The sequence below is a fragment of the Solea senegalensis genome, linkage group LG17 (genome assembly GCF_019176455.1).
Source record: "Solea senegalensis isolate Sse05_10M linkage group LG17, IFAPA_SoseM_1, whole genome shotgun sequence".
NCBI classification, from domain to species: Eukaryota; Metazoa; Chordata; class Actinopteri; order Pleuronectiformes; family Soleidae; genus Solea; species Solea senegalensis.
In genome coordinates, this window is record NC_058037.1 from 17,846,284 (window position 1) to 17,859,022 (window position 12,739).

The window sequence follows — 12,739 nt, forward strand, 5'->3', positions numbered from 1 at the left end:
GAGGCCGTTTGACTCATGCTCCCTTACATCCACATGTAAAGCATCTGGCGGGTCTTCCAAGAGACAGTCACATCTCATCATTGCTGGTCAAGCACTATCATGAAAGAGTCCACTATCAAGGCCGGGGAATAATCACAAATGAGATCTGTTCCAATGGCATATGGATCCTCGGATGTAGCAACCCGGTCTCAACCCATATCAAGTGTACTAAGTGGAGAAAATTCAGAAGAAGTATGGAACAACAAAGAATGTCAGATCTTTCTGTAGACCAAACAGAAGCCACACCACCATTCACTTTCTGTGGCATGGATTGTTTCGGCCCGTTTTACATCAAGGAAGGGAGGAAAGAGTTGAAGAGGTACGGACTGTTACTCACCTGTGTGTTCTCCAGGGCAATTCACATTGAAATGCTCTATGACTTGACGTCAGATGCCTTCATTAACGCCCTGTGTTCATTCATTGCCATTCGTGGAGCAGTGCGGCAGGTAAGGTGTGATCAAGGGACAAACTTTGCTGGCGCAAGGCGAGAGTTTACCACGACAACACAGTTTCTTATTGCAAATTTGATTGGTCTTTGTATATTTGACTACTTATTAAACTATTTAATCAACACATTTAATTAAGATTTTCTGCAAAATGCAATCGCTTACAACATTTATCTTATTTGCTCTGTTTACATAGCAATGCTGACACCTATTGGTGGTTTACTGGTACTACTGCCTTAACAATGACACTCGCAATGGATAAGATAAGGATAATTTAATAGCATTTAATAGAGCCTTGTAGTAAAATAGTCTGATAAACTGTTTAATATACGACACATGACTTATTTTAGCATTCAAAGAACCAACTCGTAACCAAAGACTACGCTATGTAAAATGTGAATTACTTTTATTAGTAACTTTGGTAAGTTTCAGATTTAAATTCATAAATAACATCAATGGAGGGGCCCCCAAAGAATACAGTCTGCCTAGTATATTCCATTTATTTAATCCGGCTCTGAACATGATACTATATTGTATCAACGTGATAATTAGATCATATAAATGTGATACTATGTTGTATAAACGTGATAATTAGATCACATAAAGGTGATACTATATTGTGTAAACGTTATAATTAAATGTTGAAAGAACTGCATGCCTGTTTCAAATCGGCATTTATATATTTTAGCAGTTTGGCTATAACATTTCATAGTTTACAAGTGACATTAATTATTCACAAATTGCACAGAAAGAACATTTCTGTGTTCATAAAAGTCAACACGAGTGTTTATTCTTCTCTATTCCTGTCGCACACCGGGATAAAAGTCTCTTGTCAACAAGTGTCTGTGAAATACGCGTGTGTAAATAAAGTTTCACTAAAAGCAACGTCATCACGTTAGTAAACGTCATCACGTTTCAAACGCAGTCTCTTCTGTGGCCCAATCAGAGTGTCGTGTAGTGTGAGGGGGTGTGTTGTTTAGTGAGGGGGTGTGTCGTCGAGTGGTCTGCGGGTCTGCAGCTAGACCCTTCTCCCGCTGCCTGCTGAAAAAGAGTTGCGCAGCAGTGGTGCGCGGCCGAGGGGGCTCTCTGCAGGGTAAACAACAACGACCAGCAACTATTTTCTGTTTTTTCTTTTCTACAAAAATGACAGCGACTGTTGTTTCGCATTTCCCGGAGTGCACAGAAGTTCCCAACAAGGTGAATAAATGACGCCTAATCCGGCTGGAGCCGCCAGCTCATACACACACACACACACACTCACATAGCAGCATTAGCTTAGCTACTGTAGTTGCTACAAGTGCGACGTGAAGTTTTTCTGGCTCGTACCGTGTGTCACCATTTAGATTGTCCACCCGCTACAGCACTTTGTAAAGTGAAACACTTATTTTGTGTCGCGGTTAGTGTCGTTTGGGAGTCACAGTTTAACGTTGTGTTGTATGTTGGAACATTGGCCTGATCCCGCACATGACGATGACGTAAATGAGTGTTTGCTGTAGTGACACTAAACGACTTCGTCCGCGTCTATCTGGACGTTTATTAATTTAGATAAGCGTCACCGTAACATAAGTAGGCAGCTTCTGCATGAGCGTGTGTCAGACTCATGTGCTGCACAGTTTCCTGGCGTGTTTTCAGAGTTGAGACGGTTAACTTTTAGCATCGATTTGTGTAGCACGTCATTGCAAAAGCACAAGCGAGTGAACGGAACTCAAATGATTATCATTAATCAATCATTGATCACAGCTAACCAATAAGAGACGACTCTATCATCTTCTAAATGGCTCTTAATTTATTTTCACCCTCTAATTTTTGCATCTGAGATTACAAGGTATGATTGGTGTGTTAAACATATCGTACAATACTGGATGTTAGCTATTTATCCAGATTGTTGTGACATCCTTAAATGCTTAGGAAACTGTATAACCTTATGATCAGTCAGTGTGCTTGCATGCATGTTAAAAGTCAAATTTTAGTTGTACTAAGATAACAATTCATTTTTTTAATGTCATGTAAATATAGGCTAAAATATGTGCCACCAGGAACACAATTTTGAATCATTTATATTTGAATTTAAATGGTTAATCTTGCTCAAAGTTTTTAATGCAATTATTCAAGTTTAGGCACATATCCACCCCTGGCAGATTGTACTCAATTCCCTTGTAAGTGGCTTTGAATAAAAGCCTCTGCTAAATGACATGTAATGTAATATATGTAACATATTTCAGCCCATATGTAAACACGTTGACTAAGATAGAGCTACAATGAAGTCAGACTTGAGTTTTGTGCATCCACCAAATGTAGCAAACAACACTTTATGAATTGAGCAAAAAAAATAAACCTCAAAACACACAAATAAAATATATACAATAATATATATACAATAATAATAATTGTATATAAAATAATACAAAAAGATTCTATTTTATTTGTTTGAAAATACACTTTTTGTTTGCAATGATTGGAATTTTGAGTCGCTGTCCATCTGGAACTTGTTCCCCAAGTTTTCTCTGTCAACATTCAACAAAATAATTGTAAGTATCTAAGGCTGGTTACCAAGCTTTAGTTCTTTATGGTACCGACCGAAATGCTTCGATACTACCTGGTATCGAAACGTGCCTTGTTTTTCAGGCCGAAGTTTCGAAACCTACGGAGTTAGTCACATGATCAAGATCACAAGATCTGATAATGCTGCTGGTGATTGGCTGTAACATTACATGTGGTAGAATACAATGCGGTTACGCCCACAGACCACGTTCATGTGTTTTCCGTGTTGTTAACTATACATACTGTAAGTGTGTTGTGACTTGTGATGAAGGGGCTAAAAATGCTTTGGAGGTCGAAAGTGAGGCTTCATTTCAACAAAAGTAATATTAATATGGTGTGCAACACAATATTTGTAAAATAGATATTGCCACTAAGGTCGGAAACACAACGTTTAACAAAGCACCCGAACGTGCACTGCATCAACCTCAGAGCAGAAAGTTGCTCAGTATTTGAATGTAAGAAGAGCGAAGCGCAGCCATCCACCTACTCTCAACCACAGCTGTACTGTGGATGTTACAGAGCGGCCTGATTTAAAATCACCACCGGACTCTGCTTCATCCATGAGTACTGACAGCGCTGTGTCGAGGATTTCAACAGGTAAGTTTACGTGTTGTATGTTTGTTTACTGAAGTTAACGTTACTGCAGCATAATATGTGCTTGAACTGGGATCCATGTAATGCTAACTTAAGATATTAGTATGTAGTTTTATGTTATGGTATGGCTATACAGCTAACTAAATGGAAAGCTAACTGAATATAGACAGTAACTGTAAGTAAGCTTAACCTGTTAAAATCTAATTCATCAGCTGTTAAACAGCTCACTGTTATGTTTATCTTGTCCTCACAGTGACCTCTGACCCTGATGTGAGGAGGCGCACAAGGCCAGTCAGTGTGAATCTGTTCACACTGGCAGAAAAAGAAAATTAGTAAAGAAAAACAAGACGAGTGCCACAGTCACAACTTTATTGTTAAAGGTTTGTTACCCTTTTCTACAGTTGAGGTGAGTAAACTGTTGCTATTGTTGACCAGTTAAGCCTAGGTTATCTTAGCCTAGATTATGGTTTTTGAGTAATAATACAACCATGTTATTGTTATGTTTTGTTTTCTAATGTCAAGTGGGGAGATAAGACATTGATTTTACATCTCTAAGTTTCTGTGAGATCCTTAGTGTAAATGACTTGTCTCTTGTTTGCAATTGTTGTTTTTGCATTGAATTTTTTTTCTTTTTGTAAAAAAAAAACTGCATTGAATGTAAAAATGCCAAAACTGAAAAATAAAAACTAAGGGTGGATTTGTACCATAATGTGTAATGTAATTTTCTTTTTTTAAAATTATATTATAAAACGGTATCGAAAAAAGTAGCGTTCAAGAACCTGTATCGAAATGATGGTATCGGTATTGGTACGGTATCGAACATTTGATAACCAGCCCTATAAGTATTTAACAAACGTTAGATACTTTTAGTATTTTGTCTAAGTTCCAGACGGACAGCGACTCCAAGTCTGTTACTACTTCTAGTCCATTGAGCTGTCTCAGTAGCCAATCAGCAGTCAACCTGCTCATGTGAATGAGAATCGCAAACAAAAAACCACGGTGCAACAAATAAACTAGGGAGCGCACACGCAAGAGAGTCGAAGCAGAACAAAATTCTGATCATTGCGAACAAAAAGTGTATTTTCAACTAATAAAATAAAATAATTTTGAATGATTAAGTAAATATTTTATTTGCAATTTGTTCATTTTCGTTTGCTCAATTCGTAAAGTGTCGTATAGACACAAATCAAATTTATACAGCTGCAGCTTGATTTAAAATGTGGATTTAAACGTACTGAGTGTTTTGTGCAGAAATGAAAGGTATTCATTTTACAGTTGTGTGTAAGGATGTCACGATTACTTTATTTCACAATTGTTCCCTCTATACCATCAGAAAATATTATGCCGGAACCATATACAGTACATAGGTAGTTACACAACAGCCGCGTGTTACCGTTTGTGTTGCTTTGTTCCATGCGAGTTGCAGAATCGAGCCGTTCCCGATTTTTATAGTATGGCAAAAGAAGAGTTATTCAAATCAGCCGTGTGGGAGTTTTTGGGCTTCAAAAAAAATGACCTTGGTGTCATTGTGGACAGCCCACCAGCCTGCAAATCATGCCACAAAAATTGCCATGAAAGGAGGAAATACGAGTGCGCGATGTCACACAGTAACTGGGTTAGATTACGCTAATGTTCAACTAAGGTAACATTGAATTGGTAGGAAATTAAAACGGCCATAGCATGGTCCTATCTCACTTAAATGTGAGATATGGAGGTGTACTTAGAAACATGAAGTCGTTTCTATGGTAAAAAAAAAGTCCTAGTCGCTACAAACGAGCCGATGAAAATGTATCATCTCTGACGCTCTCGTCAGCCGTGCTGTTTCAGACCAAAACCACGCCCGCAGAGCACAGACTGTCTTGTGATTGGCCAGCCAACGAGAGCTTTCCCACTGTCTTGTGATTGGCCAGTTACCTGGAAGTGATGTAATTGGCACGTCAGCTCTCAGACCCGCAGCTCCCCCTCTGGAAAGGCAGATGCACCACTAGCAATGATCAAAACATTGAGTAATGCCGTAATCCCTTACACATTTGATCCAGAGTCTGAGCCAGATTCAGAAGACACTGCAGGACGCCTGTAGCTTGGATAACGTTGTGGTTAACGAGATGATAAACACACATGCAAATGAAACACGAGCGTAGTGTGTAGCTTAGCCTGTAGCCTGGGGTGGAGTGGCTCAGTGGTTAAGACCGCCCGTGGTTAAGACCCTGTGTGCAAAGACTTCATGGTCGCAAGTTCAACTCCATCCCTGGCAGGTTGTACTCAATATTTCAAATTCTAAGTCGATTTGGATAAAAGCGTCTGCTAAATGAATGTAATGTAATGTAATGTAGCCGACTATCGCTAATGCTAAACGACAAAACAATAACACAGAGACAGATACGTATTGTTGGCACTGCTCCTTCCTTTAGGTGAAGTTTGGTGCTGTGTCATGCTTTATATTGAAGAAGACAAACTACTTTTGTTGTAGCTGCTGAGACTTTTAGGGCTTCATAAACAAGGTTATGGCGCAGATACACACAAAAATACAGCATTAATTGGCACTTCCGGGCTATAGGATCTTTAAATGTTAGTGTGTCATTTGCAATTAATTGTGTACGACCCGTGTTCTGCTTTCAGTGTAACGTTACGAGTTAAACTGTAATGTACGTAATGAGATGTCCGTTTAATTTAGGGATGCACCGATATGACTATTTCCGCCGATACCGATATCCGATATTAATATTGCTGCTATGGCCGATAACCGATATCGATATATGTTTTAAAAAAAAGTTTCTGAGATGATAAAAGTTTGTACAGAATGAAAATCACATGTCTTCCTTTATTATTTTACCTCCAAATAACAAGGTCACATAAGACACAAGTAACCAACTACAAGTAAAGGGTAGCAAGTGTGTAACTAAACTAAATTACAGTACAGTTTAACTCCCTCAACTCACTAAACTCCTGTGAGAAAGTTTGGATCATAAATTACAAACATGAACATAAATAAAAATAATACCCTGCCAAAGTTACTGTAACCGAGATAAGGGCGTCTATACTGGGTACGTAAATAAAGTCAACAACCCTTCCTCCCGGCAACAACAACCGCACCACTTCCCTTCACAATAAAACTACACAACAATTATGAGAAACAATACCTGACAAGCTCTACTAAGAGCTGCCATAATAAAAAAAACATGTGAAAATACTTTATCAAACTTGCCAGTATTCATGGCAACCAGATATTTATTCAATTGCAAAACATTGGAAAAGTAGCGCCGACTTGGCAGGTTGCTGCGGGGTTCAATATGCGTTATCAACCGTCGGAACCCTCGGCTGGTCGTCAAGAGCAATCATTTCCATTACCTTGATCGTTATTGCCCTGGCCAAAGTCTTCCTTTGGTCGAGTCCCAGCTGCGCTGCTTTCTTTTTGTCTGCCGCCTAATGTTACTAGCGTTAGCTTCCTGCCGTTGTTTGTGTACTTCAGGGTGGCAGTTTTTCAAATGACATAATCAAATTTGTGGTATTGAATGACTTGACGTGGAACCCTCCGCGCATTACCTCGACTTTGCAAGTGTTGCATAATGCTTTTTGCGTATCTTCTATTGACACCCTGAAAAATCGCCCACACCGCTGACATTCTCTCTCCTCAACACACACACACACACACACACACATCTTGTGCTGCGCTTGCGCCACTGACACTGTCATATGCCCAAACAAATGCCGCATGGCCTCCCCTTCCCGACACACATACACAAACAATAATTAGACGGGTATAAACATCGGTTGTTAAAATCGGCGCAGTTTTACTCATTGAACCGATGCCGATATGTTAAAAAATGACGAACATCGGCCGATAACAATATTAATGCCGATATATCGTGCATCCCTAGTTTAGTTTATTACTCATTTATTTGTGTCACTGTGTCATTTTAAACATGAAATAAACAAACCACAATAACTTTCCAAGTCCAGGTTTAGGTACTGTAGCCGTTTACGTGTGTTTTCTCTGAGAGTAATACAGTGGTGTGAAAAAATGTTTGCCCCTTCCTGATTTCTTATTTTTTAACATGATTGTCACACTTAAATGTTTCAGGTCGTCAAACTAAATTAAATATTAGTCAAAGACAACACAAGTAAACACAATGCGGTTTTTATTATTATGGGAGGGGAAAAAAAATCTAAACCTACATGGCCCTGTGTGAAAAAGTGCTTGCCCCCTAAACCTAAACTGGTTGGGCCGCCGTTTGCAGCAACAACTGCAATCAATCGTTTGCCATAGTAATGAGTCTTTTACAATGCTGTGGAGGAATTTTGGCCCACTCATCTTTGCAGAATTGTTGTAATTCAGCCTCATTAGAGGGTTTTCGAGCATGAACCGCCTTTTTAAGGTCATGCCACAGCATCTCAATAGGATTCAGGTCAGGACTTTGACTAGGCCACTCAGAAGCCATTCAGATTCTCACATTCTCCTTCAGGATTTTTTGGTAGACAGCTGAATTCATGGTTCCATTTATTACAGCAAGTCTTCCAAGTCCTGAAGCAGCAAAACAGCCCCACACCATCACACTACCACCACCATATTTGACTGTTGGTATGATTTTCTTTTTCTGAAATGTGGTGTTAATTTCACGCCAGATGTAATGGGACACACACCTTCCAAAACTTCAACTTTTGTCTCGACAGTCCACAGAGGATTTTCCCAAAAGTCTTAGGGATCATCAAGATGTTTTTTTTGGCAAAATTGAGACAAGCCTTAATGTTCTTTTTGCCCAACAGTGGTTTTCTTCTTGGAATTCTGCCATGCAGGCCATTTTTGCCTAGTCTCTTTCTTATGGTGGAGTCATGAACACTGACATGACATGACATGTCATTTAGCAGACGCTTTTATCCAAAGCGACTTACAAGGGAATTGAGTACAACCTGCCAGGGGTGGAGTTTAACTTGCGACCATGAAGTCTTAGCCACTGAGCCACTCCATAACCCCGCACTGACCTTAACTTAGGCAAGTGAGGCCTGCAGTTCTTTAGATGTTGTTCTGGGTTCTTTTGTGACCACTTAGATGAGTCGTTGCTGCGCTATTGGGGTAATTCTTGTCGGCTGGCCACTCATGGGAAGGTTGCCCACTGTTCCATGTTTTCTCCATTTGTAAATAATGGCCCTCACCATAGTTCTCTGGAGTCCCAAAGCTTTAGAAAGATCTTTGTAACCTTTTCCAGACTGCCCATGGCCAAGTGTAATATATATATATGTATATTTATATATATATATATATATATATTTATATACATATACATATATATATACATATATATATGTATATATGTATATGTATATATATATATATATATATATGTGTGTGTATATATATATATATATATGTATATATATATATGTGTGTGTGTGTATATATATATGTGTGTGTGTATATATATATATATATATGTATATGTGTATATCAACATGGCAGTGTGCGCAGAAAACAGCGAGAGTGCCGTCACAGGAAGAGACGTCCTACATAAGGATGGAGCCGAACACTGTCCAACTGTAAATCAGTTAAAAACCAGCGGCGCGCGGCGAGCTGAATAAACTGCCGCTGTATGCGACTGCATCAGACCGGTGACTGTATGCTCCGGAGCTGGCGATCAGTCACACACAGCGCCTGTTTAGGCAGTTTGCCGCTGGCGATCAGCGGTGCTGTCCCTATGTCTTTTTAACTGATTTTCACAGAGCGTGCAGGGTTAGAGAGATTGCAGCACTGCTGCACAGAGAGTGCAGCACCGCTGATCGCCACCGCTGATTGCCAGTGGCGAGCAACATAAACTGCTGCTGTATCTGACCGTATCAGACTGAGTCTGTGCTCCGGTCATGGAGGACGTACTGAACAAATATTTTTAATTAGGACGTGTCAGAATGGTCAGTTATGAGCTCTATGTGACCTTTTCTTAACAGTGTGTGTGTTTGTACGGCGCTGACTAAATACGGCGACCGCTGGCCGCAGTCTGATGTGAAGTGGTGCGAACACATGAACACACGTTTGCTGACTTTATCCGGCACATTAGCTTCATATATAAAATCCTCTGTAAAACACTGTGCTCCACTGTGCAGCCACCAACAGCACACTTGTCCTTCCGCGTTGACATAATACCGCTCTTCCTCCCTCGCCTGCACTCTCGCAGGGACAAGGTGGAGCTAAGGTGGAGCTCTCCAAGTAAACTTACTGGTGGGGCGGTAACATTCTCGGTGAAATGCGCATGCTGCCGTCATAAGTGCAGGGAATTCAACATCGAACGTTTTATCGCCTATACTTACACTAAGGGGGACCACAAAAACATGACTGAGTATTCTTTTTCATGCATCATAAGGACGTAGGCATAACTAGGAAAACAACTCCATTAACACAGGCAACTCTTCTGCTCTCATTTAGAGCAAAACTTAAACAGAATTCAGCTGGTGCTAAAGCGATGACTAACACTATAGGTGTGTTTGTAGCATTTGGGAAGGGTTTATAAGCACAGCACACAACTGTAACTATCCATTGACATCACAAAGGATGAAATGTTGATTCTGTTGTCACACATTTCTTTTTACAGAACAGTTCGATTTTGAACCACAGCAACAGTCTTGAGGGACCTGGGCAGACGTCTGTCCCGTGCTCCAATGCAAACCTCTCCTGCAACCCTGCTGTGTTTCTGATGGACAGGGTAGTAGTGGGGGCCCCCTCTGCAGGAGGCCTGTTCCAACGCTTTCACTCAGTCAGCCTCCCCAGTACAAAGTTCACTCATGTCAACAGCCTTAAAATGGATCCACCAGTGGTGCTTGGTAGCAGCAGCAGCAACAACAAGGAGAACCGTTTCCGTGAGCGTTCTTATTCGGAGCTGGGGGACAGGTTTCGCCCCGTTCATCAGGTGAATGTGGTTTCAAGTAGCCAAGTCAACTCAAACCGCTATAAAACTGAGTTATGTCGGCCCTTTGAGGGGAACGGCACGTGCAAGTATGGTGATAAGTGCCAGTTTGCCCATGGCATGCATGAGCTGCGCAGCATGAGCCGTCACCCAAAATACAAGACAGAACTGTGTCGCACCTTCCATACCATTGGTTTCTGTCCTTATGGTCCCCGCTGCCACTTCATTCACAACGCAGAGGAACGCCGCAGGCCCCTTCCCCTCTCTGCTTTCAACAAGATGGAGCGCCCTAGGCTACAACACAGCGTCAGCTTTGCTGGCTTCCCCAGCTCTGCCGGCCCAGAGGACAGCCCAAGGTCTGTCACACCTCCACCCATGTTTTCCACTGAAGAACTTACAGAGTGGCAGAACAACCCTCCTACCTATTCCAGCCAGGAGCTCGCCAACCTGTTTGGTCCAACCCTGGGCCATTCAATTGCGTCCGAAACCAATGTTTTGGCCCTGCCTTCTCCAACCACCCCCGGCTTTTTTCAGCCCACATCAGAGAGCCCCCCAGACTCTCTGTCTGACCAGGAGGGATACCAGAGCAGCATGGGCAGTCAGAGTGGGTCTGATTCCCCCCTCTTGGATGTCTCCCACCGCCTACCCATCTTTAGCAGGCTCTCCATCTCTGATGATTAACGAGTCTCCTCCTTTAGCCTCATATGTAAGTGGAGGGAGAGAGAGAATGAATGTTACCTCTCTAACGTCAGAACATCGACCAAATGCTTTCTCTGTTTTAACTTAAAGTAGCCCCACCAAATCAGACTCTAAGTCTCTTCATGATCAACTGTTGTAGAGCTGCAACTAACGATTCTTTTCATAATCGATTAATCTGTCGATTATTTTCTCGATTAAACGATTGGTCCAAAAATATCAGAAAACCTTAAATGTTTGGTGTTCGTCAAACCTGGAAATGATGTTCTCAAATGTCTTGTTTTGTCCACAAACCAAAATTATTAACTTTTAATGATTTCTTTGTTATCCAGAGCAAAATATTCACATTTAAGAAGCTTAAACAATCAGAAATCTTGTTTTAATCATGACAAACGTTTCAAACCGATTCATTGATTATCAAAATAGTTGTTGATTAATAATCGATTCATCAATTAATTGTTTCAGCTCTAAACTGTTGCTACGTGCTCTGCAGTGGTGCCTTGGTGATATGATTTTGAAAAGCAGCGCAGAGATCACCGTGTGTATTGCAAACTTATACCTGATAAGTAATGCACTGCATTTCAACTATGTGTTCAACTTTGACATGAAACAGGAGAAAATTAGTGAATGTAAATTTTCCAATGGGTCTTGAAGGTTATTGCTACCACCAATAAGCTTTCTAATCATGACTAAGATGAACTGTTGTTTTGCTCATGTCATGTGATTGTGCTGAGCTGAGTCACAGACTGCTCTGTGCCTTGTTTTATTGAGCTGGTTGACCGTTGTCTTTCTCTGGGGTGTAGAGTCTGTGGATACAATTCAGTATAATATGTTCACCTTATTTACAACACATTATTTTACTTATCTGCACTGACAAACTTGTTAAGTTCAGTTTGTCCTTGTCTGCCTCATTTAGGCTGAATGATTTGGGTAAAATATTTATGTCATTTATGGAACATACATGTTTAATGTGTTATAGATTTATAACCAGATTGGAACATTACAAAAGTACACCATCATAATATTAACTACTAATCCTTCAATGTAAGCATCACAATGTATAGATATGAACTGTCTCCATCATGCATATTATTTATTAAGTTCAATTTTAATTTTGTCCCAAAACTCTGAACACTGGGTGGATAAGTTGCTTCATTTTCGAAAGCATCAATCCATCGTTATCTACCGCTTTATTGCAGAGGGTGCTGTGCCAATCTCAGATGACATATGGTGGGTCACAGCCTGGACAGTTTGCCAGTCCATTGCACACAGAGACAAACAATCATTCCATTTGGACAGTCCATCACAGGGCCACACATAGAGACAAACAACCATTCCACTCTCATACCTACAATTTAAAGTGTCCAATTCACATAATTCCCATATTGCATCTTGTTGGACTGTGGGAGGGAGCCGGAGAACACCCACGCACACACTGGGAGAACATGGAAACTCCATGCAGAAAGAGCCTTGTTCTAACCGGGGCTTGAACCTGCAAAGGCAAGAGCGCTAACCACTACACCACTGGCCCAT

The 12,739-nt window shown here is 40.8% G+C and overlaps 1 protein-coding gene and 1 long non-coding RNA gene across 2 annotated transcripts; both read left to right on the forward strand.

The window, feature by feature from the left end:
• The first annotated feature begins 1,521 nt into the window (after positions 1 to 1,521).
• LOC122783673 (mRNA decay activator protein ZFP36L1-like) lies at positions 1,522 to 11,899 on the forward strand. The gene is made up of 2 exons (XM_044048462.1): positions 1,522 to 1,682; positions 10,199 to 11,899. The coding sequence occupies exons 1-2, from the start codon at positions 1,629 to 1,631 to the stop codon at positions 11,189 to 11,191; spliced, it is 1,047 nt and encodes a 348-aa protein (XP_043904397.1). The 5' UTR covers positions 1,522 to 1,628; the 3' UTR covers positions 11,192 to 11,899.
• LOC122783674 lies at positions 2,890 to 3,944 on the forward strand. Its single transcript, XR_006362068.1, has 2 exons — positions 2,890 to 3,623; positions 3,874 to 3,944. It is a non-coding gene; the product is annotated as an uncharacterized LOC122783674 (long non-coding RNA).
• Positions 11,900 to 12,739: the final 840 nt, after the last annotated feature.

Coding starts and splice junctions, on each gene's coding strand:
- LOC122783673 (XM_044048462.1), top strand. CDS start 1,629: ATGACAGCGACTGTTGTTTCGCATTTCCCGGAGTGCACAGAAGTTCCC. Junction 1,683..10,198: donor GCACAGAAGTTCCCAACAAG/GTGAATAAATGA, acceptor TTCTTTTTACAG/AACAGTTCGATTTTGAACCA.